At 45.1% G+C, this 19,928-nt stretch overlaps 1 protein-coding gene across 2 annotated transcripts in view; it reads right to left on the reverse strand.

Annotated features, from left to right (window-relative positions):
* The window catches only part of enpp2l (ectonucleotide pyrophosphatase/phosphodiesterase 2-like), an 82,604-nt gene that overhangs the window by 39,734 nt on the left and 22,942 nt on the right, over positions 1–19,928 (reverse strand). Inside the window, exons 20-24 of one of the 2 annotated variants that reach the window (XM_079654905.1) lie at positions 19,201–19,340; positions 13,653–13,794; positions 12,975–13,052; positions 11,227–11,359; positions 10,785–10,938 (exon numbers count right to left, since the gene is read on the reverse strand). In XM_079654905.1, coding sequence (XP_079511031.1) covers positions 10,785–10,938; positions 11,227–11,359; positions 12,975–13,052; positions 13,653–13,794; positions 19,201–19,340 — 647 coding nt within the window. The other variant, XM_079654906.1, reaches the window with a different exon arrangement.

Consider the following 19,928-nt stretch of genomic DNA (forward strand, 5'->3'; position numbering starts at 1 on the left):
AAGGGAGATGTTTGAAGTTGTGGGCGCAAAAGATGATTTGTGGCGAATGCACTATAATCATTTTAGTTTGATTTGTTTAGGCCTATATTAAGGCAAAGTAACCCATCTACAATCTTGACGACAGCAAATACAGGTACTTTGTTTTTGTTGTTCACGCTGAATACATTCAGAATGGCAGTAATAAAAGTCAAAATGAAGCTCCTTTTCACTTATATTGATATTATACTATATTAATATGATGTAAGGCTCAGTTAGCTTGGCACAAAAACAGCCAGTTTGAAAATGTCTTTTTACTTTTTACTGTGAGTGAATTTCAGAGACTGTACTTTTGTACTTTTACTTAAGTAAAAAGTTGAATCAGCACTTCTACTTTTACCAAACTCTTTTTTTACACAAGTATCTGTACTTCTACTTATAGAGAGTTTTTACTTTTGCCATCTCTGCTGAGAAGACAGGTGGGGACGAAATACATTTTTTTAGGGTTTTAATCAACTCATACCATGACTTCAAATAATCAGGAGTTGCAAAATATTATTTACAAGGTTTCAATACCATTTATTTTTCATTACATGTGTTTCTAAATCTGGTTATATTGAAGCTCAGACCTATAGTAAATACAGTCTATGGTGGAGACGTCTTTCATGTGTTTGTTAATTGTGTTTGAAAATATATTTTTTTATGCACAGTAGTCTTAAGATGATGAATATTTTGTGGTTTAAGATGCAAATAAAGGGGCTCAATGACCCAACTAACAAACTTTTTAAAGTTTAAATAATTTCTATGAGTATCACACTGTACACTTTATCATCATGTGTTTTTGCTAAGAAGATTTAATGGGTTTTTTTCTGCTGGAAGGGAACTCCTTGACTGATGTAACACCCTGCTCTTGTGAAAACAGTTAATCCATTAATGTTCTTTCACTTCTTGGAAAGTCATTGATTCTCTTTCCCATTAGAACTCCAAAACACAGCGTTCCCTAAAGAGCACATAACACAAAAATATTCTTGCAATTAATAGCAGGAAGTTTACTCTGTATGTCCCTCAGAGGGATCTGACTTCAGCTGGCCAGCCTCTTGGATCCATATGCACGTCTCAGACACATTTAAAAGATTACAAAGCTTCCAGCTCAGAGGAACACCACAGGAAGTTGTCACTGTCATTCCTTTCTCTTCAGCGAGCGGAAGTGATACATTGAGCATATACGCAAATAAGAGAAAGAGAAAGAAAACCATGGACTCACCACTCCTTGAGCACCGGACCTGCCCGACATGCCTTGGCCTGATCGCGGGGGCTGATCCGCACCACCTGTGCTTCCAGTGCCTGGGGCCGGACCATGCCGAAGACGGCCTAGGCCAGTCGCCGGATGATCCCTCGGCTGAGCCGCCAACATCGTGGCGATCATTTCCGGGTGTAGTTCGGCCCGCAGGTGGAGGATCGGGACCTCGAGTTGGTGGAGATGGATGAACTGGATGACAAGGTGCCATTCAAGTTCACCCTCCCGAGGGGCCGGGTGGCCGCGTTTGCGAAGGAGGAAGACGACGAGGACGCCTCGTTGTCTGGTACCTTTGGGTCCGGCGGCCAGGAGGGTCCAGCACACACGTCTGCGCGTCTGGACTTCCCGGCGGTGACGACCCTGGCGGCGGAGAGTGTAGGCTTACTGCTCCCCCCACCGCTGCCACCGAGGCCTGTAAGCCGCCTTCAGCAGTGGTTTTAGCGGGAGGCCTTCGTCTCGCCCCCATTGCCAGATATCTGGCAGTGTGTGGAGGCGACGTGGCTGCGGCCATTGAGGACGAAGGCCCCAATCACAGCCATGGCAGGTATCATCAGGGTGCAGGGCCGCTCGGACACAGCGTGTCCCGGTGTGCCCCCCCCTCGATGAGAGCCTGGCGGCCCATCTGCTTCCGCAGGCAGCTGGTTGGGCAGAGGGAAAGAAACCTCTGCCCCCGCTGCCACGGGACCGAGACACCTTGGAGTATTTGGACAACATATTCAGGCTCGGAGCACAGATGGCAGCTGCTGCCAATAATCTCGGCGTGCTGGGTGTCTCCATGATTTCCCCTCAGGCAGACGCCCCCGTCCTCCCGCCTCAGGACGGGAGCGATTATCCGGACCGCTGCATCAGTCAGATGAATAATCTGATCCATGGAGTGGCCGCCGCACCGGGCGGGTGATGTCCTTGGCCACCGTGGCGTCGCGTAACGTGTGGCTAGGACTCACCGCCCTATCCAAGAAAGACAGAGAGGATCTCCTTGGAGCCCCCGTGTCCACGGTCACCCTGGCTCTTCCTCAGGCGCCGCAGCGCGCTCCTCCACGGGCTTCCCTGCAGGCGAGGGAGCGCAGCGCGACGGTAAGACGAAGGGAGAGGCGCCGGCACAGAGCTCCCGTTCCCGCGGCACCCTCCACCTCTTCGGCCCACCCCGTGGAACCGGCGTACCGGCACTCACGGGGGCGGGCTGCCCGACCTCGGCAGGCTACGGGAGAGCGGCCGGGTGGGGTGCTCAGTCTTCGCGGAGCTGACTGGCGGGGGGAGGAAGCGTCTCGGCGGGGGGAGAAAATCTCTCCACCCGGGACGCGAGGGCGAATCCCGCCTCCTCCCTGTAATGTACGTTGTCAAATAAAATGAGGTTGATCTGTATCCAAGTCTGAGTTTCATTTGTTTCCACAATTCTACACTCACAAATAATGTTGATTGTGCAACTTCCCCACTCGCTGCCCCAGTTGTAGCTCCTGTAAAGGAGGTAGCTAGTGGGCATGCGCAGATGAGAGTGATAAACCGCAGGAAGTGTTATCAAAGCGCTATGCGAGTACAAGGTCATTATGGCCGGCGTATTACTGTCAGGGAACACACTACGCCTAGAGTAAATACTCTGATTAATGCAGTTTACCGTAGTGGTAAAGGGGACATTATGGCGGAGCGGTCAGGGACCTCAGTAAAAAATTGGCCCTTTCTGTGTCGACCCTCCATGGGCAGAACTTCCCTTCACGGGGAGTTTTGCGGCGGAAGGGTTCACCAGGGAGTATCACAGCTTCATAGCTGTGATATGGGGAATGGAAACTCAGCTGAGTGTTAACAAAGTGGATGGACAGGACGCTCAAACAGGGTTATTTCAATCCAGTTTTGCAGCATCCCACCTCCATTCAAAGTCATGCGAGAGGTAAATCTATCATCCCAGGAGGAGATGGGTTTCCTCTCGGCAGAGATTCAGGCCCCGGTACAAAAACAGGCGGTGTCTGTTGTGCACCCTCAGCACAGAGAAAAGGGTCTTTATTCCATGTACTTCCTGGTTCTCAGGAAGACAGGGGAATTCAGAACTATTCTAGATCTCCGCGGCCTGAATCGGCATATTGCCTGCAGAAGATTCCGCATGTTAACTATAAAACAGTTACTGAGGCATGTGCAGCCGGGCGATTGGTTCACCACCATCGTCCTGAAAGACGCGTACTTTCATGTGGAAAGTGCTCCAGAGCACAGAAAGTATCTGCGTTTTGCCTTCCAGGGGACAGCCTATGAGTACAACAGATTACCGTTTGTCTACTCCCTATCCCCACGCACGTTCAGCAAATGTGTGGCCACTGCGCTCCAGCCGCTGCTCGTCCATGGCATGAGAGTTTTCTTTTACCTGGACGACCTCATAATCATTGCCAGGTACAGGGAACAGGCAATGTTTTGCACAGCCCAATTGATCCTACACCTAACATGTCTAGCTCTTTCTCCTCGTTTGTGCTTGCTGGGGCAACACAGGACTGGTGAGGAGGGGGGGGGCTGTGGGTCAGTGGGCATCTGACCCCCTCCCCGGGCGTAATGCCCTTATGTTTTTTCCGGGCCCCCTGGAGGGTCCCGGGGGACGTGGTGCGCACTGGGCCCTTACGGGGCTGGAGGGCTCCACACTATAGTCCACGCACACGGGGTCAGTGTCTGAGTGTGGGGGACATGGGGCACTTGCGCTCTCCCCGTGCTCCTTAGGGACTCGGGAGAGGTGGTGCATAGTGAGCCCATACGGGGCTGGGGACTCTCTCCGTCTGCCTATGGGCGGACGGGGGGAGCCCTCAGCACTGTTTTCCGAGCACACTTTTCTCTCTGTCAGCCGCAGCCCTGACTTCCCCACGGTTACAACCGAGGTAGAGGAGAGTGGGATGCAGCGGCTGCTAACCACAAAGCCGGTCAGGGGCAGTGGGGTGGAACGGTGTTATTGAACGACAGCGCGCGTATACATCTGGGCTCCGCCCACTGTACCCATAGAGTCCAGTAGAGGGCGGAGCCTGTGAGATATAACGAGTGGTTACGTATGGTAACCCTTGTTATATAAGCACAGGTGGAGCCCTCTACTCAGGGCACTGTCTGTCCTATACCGCTCGCTGAAGAGAGGTGTAGGATGACAGTCAGGAGGCGAGGCCTCCTTTCATACGGTGAGATGCGTGCGCATTCAGGTAGGCCCGCCCTGGGGCCGGCAACATCTATAGAAGTCTCAGTAGGTGAATGCTTGCATGATATGTTAGTACCCATAGAGTCCAGTAGAGGGCTCCGCCTATGCTTATACAACAAGGGTTACCATACGTAACTCCTCGTTATGATCTGAGATTATAAAAAACGCATGCTTTTTCAGAAGTGCCCGTCACATGGTGAAAAAACGTCCCCCCCCACAGGCTAATACATTTGTAAGTCTCTTTATACAAACATGTTTGTGAGTTTTATGCCTAATCTTTCATTATTCATATTTATTTGTATTATTTTCTTAATCCTATCAGATTTTAGCCGACTGGTTAATCAAACTACTTCAGTTTGTGGTTAGCTCAGACTGTAGGGACATGCAACATTCGTTAGGTTCCCTGTGATATAATTAGAGAGAAATGTCAACATACATCCAGTTAGGCTGGTTTGTGGAAACCTTGTTAACTAAACTGACTCTGGCTAATCAAGGTTTCTATTTGGCTGAGTGGGTGGTCCACGTACTCCTGATAGAAAGTATATCCCAATGAGTCATGTTTTGAATCCTGTGTTTACGTGCTACATGTCACAGCCTGTTGAAGCACGGATGTTTTGGCAGCAGTGAGGATATTCCTCGTTCTCATGACAACAGAATAAAGGGACGCTCATGTAAATAATGAGAGCTGAATGTTTTCAGGTCCGCTTGTGACCCAGAAACCATACCATGACATTCTCTACAAGAAAACGTTTAGTTTGAACAAAAAACGGGTTGCAAATTCTGTTTCCAATGTTTAAAAGTCTAGTACGTCCTTTGAAAAAACAACCAAATTAGTATATTATATGTCATCTTCCAAAAAGAAACATAAATTGTTGTTTTTGTATTCTGAAAGTATGTAACACACAAACAGGAGGCATCATTCTTTCTGTCTCTGTCTCGGAAAGAAAGTCAGTATGAATATTGTCACAATTCCTAAAAGCAAGCTGAGTGAAATTGAAAAGAAAGTGATACAAAAAGAAAAACAAAAGATACAGGAGTCTTTCAACAGCAAGCATTAAACAAAACTGAAATTGAATGTGAGTAGGTCAGAATTATTCAGGGGAATGAACCCTATTTAATATTGGACATAAACTCTTTTACTTTCTTCTACCAAACCAGTTTTAAGACGTCTATTTTCACCTGCAAATTACCTCAACCATGCTGTCTGGGAAATAAAGCTCAAGCCATAATTGACATGTAATATTAGAGGATGTTCTATCCACAGATTGCAGATTAAAGACCTCTCTGGGTTATTTAAGGTTCCAGGAGGACATCTGTAATTTATACTCTTGATGTAGTTTACTTTACTGTGTAATCTGAAAACACACACCCATTATACTGCAAGCACTACTTTGGAATCTCTGAGTGAGCTTTTACTGCTGCACTCAGCATTTTCGAGATGGTCTCTGTTGTCAACACATCACTATAAACATTATGTATCTCTCAGAGCAAGGTTGGGTAGCTTAAATATAAAAATGTTCCATTGCAACAAGGAGAACCTTTCATTTACTGCACCGTTTCCTTTCTCTTTCAGTCAAAGGAAATTGAGGCTGACAAGCATGGCCCAAAACATTTTCATTAGGAGAAACGATGCAAATATAAAATATAAGGTTCATAAAGTTGTCCAAACATAACCATAACTGTGGCAGGACAGAACATGTTCACTCTGATTAAGACTCTGAATAACACCATTTGTGCAGTGGTTTTATCAAAAGTTATTTACCAGTCACTGACAAACAATGTCATCCTATAAAGGAGCCATCAGAAAATACTTATATATGTGTTGATTTTCAAGACAATAACAAACCAATTCTGTTGTTTGGGTTGGAAGTACAAAAGTTGACCTCCATATTGATAGGTCACAGAAACGTGGATATTTGCAAGTAGCTGTACACATCAAAACGTGACATGACTCATTAACAGCAAGCTCTTACTTTTCAATCAACAGGTTTATGGCAGAACAGAAGGCACAAGTCAAATTCAGAGGAGAGCCTGAATTTCTCCAGAACTGGACAGTTTATAAATTAAAAAAATGATTTTGTTTTTATAAAGATGTACTGCAAGTTATGCGAAACAGCTTGATGGTTTGCTGCAGCCATGGGTTTAAAAACACTTCTATGGACCGTTTCCCAGAATGGTTCATGAGTAATACGAGGGCATATTAGTCACGTTCCACTTTCTCTTTTTGGCAAAGTAAAAGATCATTCAGAGATTTGTTGACTTCGTAGAAAAGACTTCTCCCCTAAAAAGGAAACTAAAATATCTGTGTTGAAATTAAGCTGGGCTAGACCAAAGGGAGTTCCACTTAGTTTTAACGTCAGAAACGTGACATGATGAACAACAACATGTTCATGTTATACAGGATGTAATCATTAAATGTCAGTTTTGACTTTAAAAAACAAAAGACAACATTTCATTAATAATAAGTGCCAAGGAAAATAAATGTAATCAAATTAATGAAATAAAGCTGCATTTCTTAATTGTTTGGCTACTTAGGGGCAGCACAGCACACTGCAAATACAACAGGGAGATTTTCTGTTCATGCAGTTGACATGGCTAACATGTTAACAAACACTTCAAACCAAACGTTTATTTCATGAAAATATTATGTGTTTATGCCAGTGTGAAAATACACTGTTGCACTTGGTGAAATGTTCCTTAAATACCATGATCACAATAATAATTTCCTTGAATATGACCTTATACCTTGTCTTGAAGACTCACTAAAGCACCACATGCTTGTTCATATGCCACAACAAATGCAATATTTCCTACAGGGACTAGCTGTGTAAGGAATTAACAGAGCCTTTAAAAAATATATATATAGATTTCATGTTTATATATATAGTGATTTTAAAGATATTTAGTTGAAGCTAGGAAATTAGACGGTATTGAGAGACTGACTAATACATTGATGGCCTTTAAATGGCAATTGTTGATATATGAGTGGACCTTTTAAAAAAAAACATTGTATTAGCTTTTTATTAGCAACACCCCCCATTTGTATTGTTCTTTTAATGATTATTATTCAATTTATTTTATATCGTTTCAATCATTTATTTAATTTATTACAAATATAGTTTTAAATGTTGTCTTTATTTTATTAATTTTGCCCTATGTCTTCCTTTGTTTTCCTGAAATGGTAATTTGTTGTTGACTTTTGGATCATTATTATTGTATAAAATAAAATACAAAATTAAATATTTTTGATATAAGAACTGGAGGGGTTTTCAATGTGCTGAAACATTTCAGGTGAACTGATATTGTGCAGGGCAAAGAAAGATTTTTACGGGCTGTACAAAGGAAAACAATTTTTTTTCAAAAAGACTATAAGTGACTCAACAGTGCTCCAGTATGTTGGCCATTAAGGTTCAGATTATTTATCCTCAAACATTTACAATGTGAAAGCTTTTCTGTTATCTACCTCTATATAGAGTGGTGCAGTGACGAGTCCTAAAACCCGGAAGTGAGTTTGCATTTTTCCACTACCGATTCCCTCGTCTCAGAGTCAATGGGATTTCTCCATAGGATTTTGGAAAATAGCTCGAAATAAGGTCTGTGGTTGAGAAACATTTAAGAGACGGATCACGTTTTGTTCTACGACATTAAATACATCAGCAGTGACCCCACTGGTGATTTTTGAAGAGTTTACGTTGGTTGTTAACAAGTGGCTGAATAGGACTACAGAAGTTGTCCAGGCCGTTTTACGTCAGTACGCCGAACACGTAAACACTCCCGCTAAGTTTGTTTGCCCTGTTCTGCTTGAAAGCAAGTCCTGCGCTCCTGCAAACTGTTAAAACAAAAGCTTAAACTTGTACAATTTTGAATCTGTATTTTTGAATATCGATCTTAAGTTGGCGTGACGTTGAAGCATAACGTTAGCATTTTGCTTCTGGCGATTAGATTTATGATTTGAAAATTATAAAAGTAGGGTAGACATGTGGATATGATCCGGCTGAACAAAACGTGCATTTATCTAACAGGTTCGTTTTCCACAGACCTTATTTTGAGCTATTTTCCTAAATACTATGGAGAAATCCCTTTGCTTTTTTGTCGAGGGAACCCATGCCCAGCTTATTTCCGGGTATATATGTCATCCTTGCACCAGGCAATGGTTGCTACATTTTAGTCTTTCTTTAAATGTAGCAACAGTTGACTGTCCACTGTGTACATATACTGTATGCTGCCTACAGTATAAACATGCATGGTACATGTATGACACAAACACTCCTACAGAAGATACTGCAAATTTAAACTGGGAGTCAGCAAGTTTTGTTTACTGTGAAAAGCCAAGAGGATCTCTGCTCCCCTCTAAGAAAAGAAAAAAACATCTTGATTGTCTAGTTGTAGTTTGATCAGATATGAGTCAGTGTTGGTACCCACAAAAGTTCAAATATGAAAAGACACGTTTACATTCCTTGTTTCGTTTTGGCCACGTGATAGATCTCCAACTTATGACACCTACAGTATGACTCAGTAGCTGACAATGCTCTCTGTCAATAACAGTCACGTTTCAGTAACAACTGCGTCTGCAGTTTAAACCGATGTTCAAATGTTTATGCAGACCAGGTACACATAATCCTTATCAGTCATACTAACAGGAAATGTGGGAATGGGAAAATTCACGCAAATCATAATATACAAATAATTCCGGCTAGTCCTTAAAAGGTCAATTTAGAATGTTTCAAATAGTTTCAAACTCCAGCTTTTATTTGGTTAGTGCTCAACAAAAATGTCAAGTAAAATGTCAAAGAATAATGTTCCATTGCCCACACCACCGGCTCCAGTTGCCTGCATTCTCCAACCTGTCCTGGGATGGAATCTCCTCCTGCTAGAAATGTAAACCACAAAATGTCCCAAGTGCTCCAAGTTCTCAGATCGGTAGCACTGCTAACTGAGCTAACAGCTAACTAGGTAACTAGCTGTTAGCTTTATTTTAGCAACAAGAAAAGTTTTTCTGACCATCAAAAGACTGTGTAAATCAGTTGGGGCAGAGGTCCTGGAGGATAAAGAGGAAAAAACCTGTGAACTTTTAAAATATAATATGATCATCAAAACAAACTAAGAGCTGCAAAGCCTTACGCACAGTTCCAGGTATAAGAGCTGCTCATCAAAGTTACACAGTACAGGAAAGGCTCAGAGTGGGACTGGCAGAAACACCATTTGTCCCTATTAGTCAGCCTCAGAACTGTTTTATGGCTGTTAATGAAAGGAAAAATTGTGAAATGGCCTATATACACGTGACATGCCTTACCCCCTTGTATAACACATTTTACAAATTCAGAAGCTGTATTTAATCTGCAGGAATTCCCATACCTCCCTCTACCCTTCACCTTCTGCTGCTTATCTGCCCCCCTTCCAGCTAAGCACCCATCTGTAGGCTGTGGTGATAGTTATCTTATCATCACTCCACTAAACTTTAGCAGTGAATTAAATGCGTAATTACCGCTTGCCTCACATTGAATTTCCACAGTGTCACTGGAAATATTTATCTGAGAAAGACCCCCATTTCACCATAAATCAGAGCTTCAGAGCAACAGAGATCAGTGATGTTGAAAAAATGTGCAGGGGAGTGACTAGGCCAAACTCAAACTATGTTGCTGTTAATAAATATTCAAACAGGATTTGTCTGACTGAAATAACCCTAATTCAGCTACCAGATAACTGACTGTAAACTGCACAGTGGTCTTGAATTGATTTCTTAAAGTTTTAAATGTAACTCATACTAGAACAGTGGTAAGGTTCCCTCTAATCTTTAGCTTTCAGTAGTGACAATGAATTGGAAATATTCCTCTGAGAAAGACCCGCATTTCACCAGAGGTTCACTGTAATACTTGTTTCATTATGAAACAATTGAATTATTATTACACTTGCATTACTGTCAGAGCAGGATTTTAATGCAGTTGGTTGCCCTGGACACCTTAAATTAAACCTTAAACTATCTCCTTTGGCTAACCGAAGGACAATACCCAAAGAGTATTGCGTTTACTGTACTTAAAGAGGTTCACCGTTGTCAAGTCCCTCTTACTAGTGAGAGGAGCATGTTGATATCCATTACTGGATGCAACAACATACGATCCCTTCCTGATGAACTTCAGGACCCTAAATCAGTTATCAAGAGATTCTTGATTATGTTTGTGATCATTTACTAATAGATGAAAGGGTCAATTTGTACTTAGACACAGTAATTGAGTAAGTTTATCAGTTACTTTCCTAAAATGACAGAGATCAAACTCACTGTGTTTTTGATCTCTGACTGATGTGAACTGACTTGATGCAGCTGCAGTGGGACAGCGCTGCCCCCTGTTGGGTTTTACTCACATTGCATGCCTCTGTGTTATCCTTTCGATGGGGCAACAGGAAGGAGAAGGCCCTCAGATCTCCGTCACACTCCTCCACCGTCTGGTTTAGCTCCTGGCAGCTGGTCACCACCGTGTAGAAGTGGGTGGGGACGGGCAGGGCCTCGGCCGAGACCCTGGACAGAAGAGAGAGTTACACTAATGTACAGCGGCCTGGTGTTTTGTAATATGTCTGTTTGTTTGCTTCTTTGTTGATTGGGGAAAGAGAAAAGTGATTTGATTTGATTCACTTTTATTTGGTATTTTGTATCATCCATGCATGTGAAAGTGCATTTTCTGACAAAAAGCTTCTTACAAGATCAATAATAAACCTTTCAGCCTAATTGTAACTTTATTATGTCTTTCTCATACAGTTGAAGTAGAACATTAAAGGGCCTGTCAGTGTGATACTGGTCAGTTCTTACTCTCTGATCTTCTCTGTGGTGTCTCGCAGGCCGTCGTAATCATTATCAAATATGGGTCCAGCTAGAACGTTGATGCCGTTGTTTTCCTCTGCGTAGCGCCTCAGCAGCGTGCCCTGCAGGTAACTCCACATTCCTGCAGATAGAAGAAAAAAGGATCAGGTGCTAAAACACAAAGCATATATCTTATGATAAGTCTCCTTCCTAAACTCATCAACCCGTTTCACTTCTGATGTAAAGATATCAGGATCAGGAGTGCTGCATGTTAACTGCAGTTTGAACGTAAATGCATGCAGGATGCACTGCAGAGGGGGGGCTTTCAGATCACATCTGGATGTCCTCTGGCTCACATTGCGATCAAATCTCAGCTACTGTGGGTATGCGAAAAAAGATACAGAAATATCACATTTTACATTCTCTGAACATTCAATGTTGTTGTTCAGCTCAATATGATGATATATTTTCAGTTTAAAGGTGCTAATGTTTATTTTATTTTATTTTAATTAACGTTAAATCAATCGGTTAATTTTCACTGTTATTACAGTATATCAAATCCTAATGTTGTGTCAACGGTTTTTAACCTTTAAAACTTGCGGGAAAAAATATCATCTGCATCCCTTGCAAATCTAATCAAGTGTTAAATCAGACTTTAGTTCCACCTGGAGTAAATTCACAAGCTACCATGCAGTATACAAAGTCATTCAAACTAGCTGCACCTTTACCAGCTTTGAGAACACTTTAATGATCACTCATTATAAAACATATCATATATATTATTCTGAAATGGGACGAACTTTACGACCTTTTATGGGCTAGAAATAGAAATGTGTTAATAAACTTGAAAAGACATGTGAGTGAGACATATTTTTGGTCCTTTAAGGGGATTTTAACTTTCATAATCTAATTTAGGAAACAAAACATATTCTGTATCCTGCAAGACTATGTTTCTTGTTCAACTCAGCACTGTCCGCACACTGATCCTGATGTCATCAATCTACATACAATATGTTCCAGCATTAATAATGCAAAACTATAAATTCCCCAGACACGCACTGTGTTCCCAGCACTGACGACAATGAGGATTATGTGTATCTGCATGAGACAGCGATTCAGAGAGGGTGTGTTTGTCCTGATAAGTCCTCTCTCTGCAGAAACAATGAGTGTCAGGAGGTGCTCGCTCAGACCTGACATCACCACACTTATGTCTCTTTGTCTCATCACACTGGGTGTTGCTGATTTACAGAAAGAGAGAAGGCACTCATTAAACTGGTCATCACACACAGCTGAACGATGAGGCACTAACTCTTAATATTGGACAGAAGCACTGCAGATCATACTTGTTTAAAGACTGTTAAAGGTTGTAGCTTGTAGTAAAAGACAAACTCACTGATTATAGTATAGCACATAGCACATGTTGTATTCAACAAGAAACTCACTGATATTTGTGGATGTATGGCTCTTAACTCACAGTTACTCATTTAAGTAAGGGGATAGTTTTATTGTTTGATGTTCCTGATATTTGACCACTACCAGGTAGTATCTGCAGCGATACATGTAAAGTTAATCAGTCTCACATCATGTCAATCCAAATCGGGATATTTGATTTGGCTCGTTGAGGTTTTATGAACTTTTGCTGGTTCAAAAAGAGTTTTCTTCGATGTATGAAACAGTTACAATGCTCTTTATGTATAACCCGGTGCTACAAGTTTAACCTTGTTAATATGAACTTGTTTTTTAAGGGTGTGACTCACTCTTGAATGCAGGGTACATGGGGACCATGTTGGTGATGAGCGAAGCGTCATATCTGGACTCTGGAGAAGATGCCAGCTCTGTGAAGAAAATCCCAAAACACTCTAACACGTGGAAAACAAATATTTCCATAATGCAAACATTACGGAGAGGCTGTGAACATTAAAGCATCAGAGCTGAATCACTCGGGTACATTTTATTTTTGCTCTGCTATAGTCTCTTGACAACATGTCCTTTTCAAAATGTAATTTACAATTGTCAGTATAAACATTGCATCACATTATAAAAGAATAACTGTAGCTGTTAGTATTTCATAATCACAGCCTGATATTTTTGGTAATTTATACAAGAACAAATGTTAACTGCTCATCGAGTAAAACTGATCAAAACCAGAACTTTACGTGGACAACATTTTGTAATAACATTAGTTCCTGTACTGCAGTCAAACATAAATACAAAGGTGATGCATCAATTTACTAATCACTGTAAACAAAAGGTTAACATATATAATTGAATGCCATAAATAATCTAAAGAAAGGTGTATCATTGAGTGAGTGAGTGAGTGCGCAAGGCTTAAGGGGACATTATGCATTTCCTGTGTGTGTAGGTCTTATCTTCTATTATCTTGCATACTACTGGACTCATCAGCCTATGTGTGTGCTCCTCTCCTGCAGGTTTACCTGGAGGGTAGAGGGATCCGTAGGTGAGATGGTTGTTCTGGCTGTAGGAGGTGCAGCTCTGACTGTGATCAGCTGACACTCTGGGGTCAACTCGGATACACTGAGCCCCGGCAGAGACCTCCGGGATGGGAGTCATGTCCTCCTGACAGACAAAAAACGGGAAAGTAAGAGAAAGGAAGGTGACAAATTGTCACAATCTGTCTGTGTTGTGATTTGTCTTGTCTAGATCTGTCTTTGGTTTTCTGTCTGCGTTGTGTTTTGTCTTGTTTAGATCTGTCTTTGGTTTCCTGTATTGCCTGTTGCTGCCTGTCTGTTTTCCCTCCTGCCTAATTACCCGATTGCGTTCACCTGGTGCCCCTGTGTTTTCTCCTCCCTCCTCACCTGTGTCTTGTTTGTGTGATTAGTCTTGTGTGTATTTAAGTTCTGGTTTTTCTGTCTGTCATTGTTGCTTCGTCGTTTGTTGTTGACTGTGTTCACCGGTGAGTGTTCTGTCTGTCCAAGTTCTATTCGTTATCCTTGAAATAAAGGTATAATCAGTTTAATCTGCATTTGGGTCCTGCTTCCTTCACTCAACCGTAAAAGAACGAATGAACCAAGAATGGACCAGGCAGACAGTTTGTATGAGGTAAACTACAATTTAACATGCTTGAGGAATGACTTTAGATATGCCTCTAGTAGTGAAGGGAGGCAGTCAGTTATTTCTGCGACACGCCAGGAGGTAACCTCAAGGCCCTGGTTGAGGGAGTTATCTTGAACTCGTCTGGCTTTTGAAGGTCCACGGAGCCTCCAAAAGGCTCCTATGACAGGGAGTCGCAAGTCCAGACTAGTAGCCCGAGCCCCAAGAGTCATGGTTCCGGCCCCAGTTCTGGCCCCAGCAGCCATGGTTCCAGCCTCAGTTCTGGCCCCAGTAGCCACGGTTCCGGGCCCAGATCTGGCCCCAGCAGCCATGGTCCCGGCCCTGGTTCCGGCCCCAGCAGCCATAGTCCCTCCTCTAGTCCCTTCCCAAGTCCCTTCCCAAGTCCCTTCTTTAGTCCCTTCTCTAGTCCGTTCTCTAGTCCGTTCTCTAGTCCCAACTCAAGTCCCTTCTCTAGTCCCTTCTCTAGTCCCTACTCAATTCCCTTCTCAAGTCCCTTCTCCAGTCTCTCCTCTAGTCACTTCCCTAGTCCCTTCTCAAGTCCCTTCTCCAGTCTCTCCTCTAGTCACTTCCCTAGTCCCTTCTCTAGTCCCTTCTCTAGTCCCTCCTCTAGTCCCTTCCCAAGACCCTTCTCTAGTCCCTTCTCTAGTCCCTTCTCTAGTCCCTTCTCTAATCCCTTCTCAAGTCCCCTCTCTAGTCCCTCCTTTAGTCCCTTCCCAAGTCCCTTTTCTAGTCCCGTCTCTAGTCCGTCTCTAGTCCCGTCTCTAGTCACCTCTCTAGTCCCCTCTCAAGTCCCTACTCAAATCCCTACTGAAGTGCCGTTGGAGGTTCCGCTGGGGGTCCTGCCAACTCCATGTCCTGTCCCGTTGGGGGTCCCGCCGATAACTCATCTGCCGGGGGTCCTGCCAACCCTATGTCCCGTGCCGTTGGAGGCCCCGCCGACAATTCTTCTGCCGGGGGTCCTGCCAACCCTATGTCTTGTGTCGTTGGAGGTCCCGCCGACAACTCTTCCGCTGGGGGTCCTGCCAACTCCATGTCCTGTCCCGTTGGGGGCCCCGTCGACTACTCTTCTACCGGGGATCCTGCCAACTCCATGTCCTGTCCCGTTGGGGGTCCCGCCGACTACTCTTCTGCCGGGGGTCCTGCCAACCTATGTCCTGTTCCGTTGGAGGTCCCAGTGAGAACCCTGCCAACTCTATGTCCTGTCCCGTTGGGGGTCCCGCCGACTACTCTCCTGCCGGGGGTCCTGCCAACTCCATGTCCTGTCCCGTTGGGGGTCCCGCCGATTACTCTCCTGCCGGGGGTCCTGCCAACCCTATGTCCTGTCCCGTTGGGGGTCCCGCCGACTACTCTCCTGCCGGGGGTCCTGCCAACCCTATGTCCTGTGCCGTTGGAGGTCCCGCCGACTGTTCTCCTGCCGGGGGTCCTGCCAACCCCTTGTCCTGTCCCGTTGGAGATCCCCCCGACTACTCTCCTGCCGGGGGTCCTGCCAACCCTATGTCCTGTGTCGTTGGAGGTCCCGCTGACATCTCTTCCACTGGGGGTCCTGCCAACTCCATGTCCTGTCCCGTTGTGGGTCCCGCCGACTACTCTTCTGCCGGGGGTCATGCCAACCCTATGTCCTGTGCCGTTGGAGGTCCCGCCGACTACTCTCCTGCCGGGGGTCCTGCCAACTCTATGTCCCGTGTCGTTGGAGGTCCCGCCGACTACTCTCCTGCCGGGGGTCCTGCCAACCCTGTGTCCCGTGTCGTTGGAGGTCCCGCCGACAACTCTTCCGCTGGGGTTCCTGCCAACTCAATGTCCTGTCCCGTTGGGGGTCACGCCGACTACTCTTCTGCCGGGGGTCCTGCCAACCCTATGTCCTGTTCCGTTGGAGGTCCCGCTGAGAACCCTGTCAACTCTATGTCCTGTCCCGTTGGGGGTCCCGCCGACTACTCTCCTGCTGGGGGTCCTGCCAACTCTATGTCCTGTGCCGTTGGAGGTCCCGCCGACTGTTCTCCTGCCGGGGGTCCTGCTAACCCTGTGTCCTGTCCTGTCGGAGGTCCCGCCGACTACTTTCCTGCCTGGGGTCCTGCCAACCCCTTGTCCTGTTCCGTTGGAGGTCCCGCTGACTACTCTCCTGCCGGGGGTCCTGCCAACCCTATGTCCTGTGTCGTTGGAGGTCCCGCCAACAACTCTTCCGCTGGGGTTCCTGCCAACTCCATGTCCTGTCCTGTTGGGGGTCTCGCCGACTACTCTTCTGCCGGGGGTCCTGCCAACCCTAGGTCCTGTTCCGTTGGAGGTCCCGCTGAGAGTCCTGCCAACCTTGTGTCCTGTCCCGTTGGAGTTCCCGCCGACCACTCTCCTGCCGGGGGTCCTGCCAACCCCTTGTCCTGTCCCGTTGGAGGTCCCACCGACTGTTCTACTGCCGGGGGTCCTGCCAACCCCTTGTCCTGTTCCGTTGGAGGTCCCGCTGAGAGTCCTGCCAACCCTGTGTCCTGTCCCGTTGGAGGTCCCGCTGACTACTCTCCTGCCGGGGGTCCTGCCAACCCTGTGTCCTGTCCCGTTGGAGGTCCCACCGACTGTTCTCCTGCCGGGGGTCCTGCCAACCCCTTGTCCTGTTCCGTTGGAGGTCCCGCCCACTGTTCCCCTGCCGGGGTTCCTGCCAACCCTGTGTCCTGTCCTGTTGGAGGTCCCGCCGACCCTGTGTCCTGTCCCGTTGGAGGTCCCGCCGACTACTCTCTTGCCGGGGGCCCTGTCAACCCCTTGTCCTGTTTCGTTGGAGGCCCCGCCATCACCTGTCTCGACGGGGGATCCTGCCGAAGCCTGTCCCACCGGCTCCGGTTCCTGTTCGGCCGACACCGGGTCCTGCCCGGCTTCCGGAGCTGTCTGGTCTTCGCCCTCGAGCCCGGCCCCCTGACTCTTCCTGCCGCTGCCTTCGCCCTCGGGCCCGGCCTCCTGATTCTTCCTGCCGCTACCTTCGCCCTCATGCTCGGCCCCCCCTGAGTTCGCCCCTCCATGGGCTCTGCCTTGCCCCAGGGCCGTCCGCCCGAGACCCCCTCCATGGTCTCTGCCTTGCCCCCGGGCCGTCCGCCCGAGATCCCTTCCGGGTCTCTTTCCAGGATGTCCTACGCAAACCAACCTACACTCCAAACTACAAGTAGTCCTAAGTTTAGTTACAACAATTACATTTGCTGCGCTCTGCTCTCCTCTCCTACTCATTTAATTGGACAAAACAGATTAAAAAATGCTGAAAAAACGGTGCAAAATTATTTATTAAGAACATGCAAAAATACTGCAACTTTACTGAAATTATTTTTAAAATGTCTTGAAATCTGAAATCAAATATTTTGTTAATAACTTCTTTTGTTACTAACTTTCTTTGTATCTTGTATCTTTCTTTGCACTTGGAAGTTGTTAAATAGGTTTTCGTTTCTTCACTTGTTGTCTCTCCTTCCTCCCTTACAGCAGCCCCCTTCTGGGGGCCATGTCCCTGTAAATGTCTATTACTTCACTGTAGATAACAGGAATGTCCTTCTCAATAGCGAGGAGGAGGAGATCAGAAAGCCTCTCTTCTGTACTTTGGCTTCTGAGTGTGTCTTTCACACACTGGCAGCTTAGTCATTGGTCATCTCGCTGTGCGCGAGACGTGGAGGGAGGGAGGGAGGGAGGGGAGAAAGAGCAGCGGAACTTCACATTCTAATCTCCCGACCTGATATTTTTATTTTTTATTCAATCAATATATTTTTGGAAAGTGAGCACAAACAGCAGTAGATACATATTCATTTATTTAAAATATATATATAAAAAGCACCCCATAAAAAGGGCACTTTCTCTGGAGGAAGAAAAAGGGCAGGGGCTCAAGCCCACTTTGAGGTCTATGTGTGCACGTGCCTGCTCGGCAGTCCCCTGGTGGAGAATTAGTAAGTCTCTAGCTACTAGAACACATTTGTGGGTAATTCTAGCTACTTTTATTTTGTTCCTTGAAGGGAATTGAACCATGACCATCAGAGTTCCTAAACCAGGCCCCTGCAGACTGAGCTACTGCCTGTGTGACAAACATGTGTGTTCAGGGTCACGGACAGAGTCGGTGTGTTTCTGATGTTTTTGCACACCTTTGTGTTTATGTTTGCATGTTCTTGCACCGCCGTCTTGTTCTGCCCCTACAAACACACTGCCTCTCACTATAAACAACAACAACAACATGTAACCTATCATTAACATGGCGTGCGTCACATTTTTACAGCCTGACACCTGGTTTAAGTACAGGAGTCAGGAGCAGAAAGAGGTAAAGGAAACACATCACTGTTTTTCAGAGAAACATTCTGCTGCAATAACAGAGTTTTCTGGGATTTTTGAACTCAATACTTTTGCTCCAAGATGCATTTTAGTATTTATTTGACTTTTGATGCACTAGCTTCTTAAGACTTGAAACACACAGATTTTGTAGCCTTTTAGGGCTATAATCATGACATCAAGCTACTGCAAACACTAGTGTATGGCAGCCTGACCAACTTCGTTTTTGAAGAAAAGTAAACTCAGAAAATAAACTGTATGTAAGCCTAGGGGAGCCTAACTTGTCAAAATTGGATAACAAAAATATAATGTTCAAACTCTATCTGCAGTAATGTAAGTGCAGACAATTACAAAACATGAATACAGTAATGTTTGTGAAAAATAGTGTGAAAGATATTTAGTTTGATAGAGCTTTTAATGGTTGTGCTTAGAATAAAACTCCAGGGAATGGTTATATTCAATGCGACGTCAACCTCAGTAAAAAGACGTGTGTGTGTGTGTGTGTGTGTGTGTGTGTGTGTGTGTGTGTGTGTGTGTGTGTGTGTGTGTGTGTGTGTGTGTGTGTGTGTGTGTGTGTGTGTGTGTGTGTGTGTGTGTGTGTGTGTGTGTGTGTGTGTGTGTGTGTGTGTGTGTGTGTACCTGTCGTGGCAGTGTGTATGCTGTCCACAGAGGCATGGCCAGCTCCTTGCTGTAGCCGCTGATGAACTCCACATGATGGAGCAGACTGTACTGAGTTTCAAACATGATGGCCGGACGACCAAACGGGAGGTGAGTGCTGTCTGTAAACAGAGGAGGAACAGTCAGAGAGGACCAAAAGACTCAAAGGAAATAAGTTATAATTCAGTGTTTTAGATGATCATATCCCTAATATATGCACTAATCCCCAGGCCTTTACATAAAATGCTGACTCTGATAGAAGGAAATTATGCTTCAGTTTTGCAGTGAATACTCAGTGCCTTAGAACTGGCATACAACGTATATAAATAATAATAACTTTGATTTATATAGCAAGAAACCCAAGGACGCTTTAAAATAGGACGAGGGGCCGTTGGGGGGGGGGGGGACAAAAAGGAAAACATTTACAGTAGGTTATAGTGTGGAGAAGGTTACTCTTTCAATGTAACAGGTTACATATTTGGAGTTATCCCTTTAAATACAATGAGTAAAGTATCTCTAAAGTACATCAAGTCATTTTGACAAAACTGATTACCATCAAACTCTTTGTTGGAAGGTTTTGCAGTACAACCTGCTTTATTATTGGGTTAGAGTAACAATATTAATGTCAAATTATCAGTTTAAGCAGAAAATGATATAGTGAGATGCAGTTTGATTAATGACTGTAGTTGAAATACTTTGTTTTTCTCATA

The sequence above is a fragment of the Notothenia rossii genome (assembly GCF_949606895.1).
Source record: "Notothenia rossii genome assembly, chromosome: 10".
Taxonomy (NCBI): domain Eukaryota; kingdom Metazoa; phylum Chordata; class Actinopteri; order Perciformes; family Nototheniidae; genus Notothenia; species Notothenia rossii.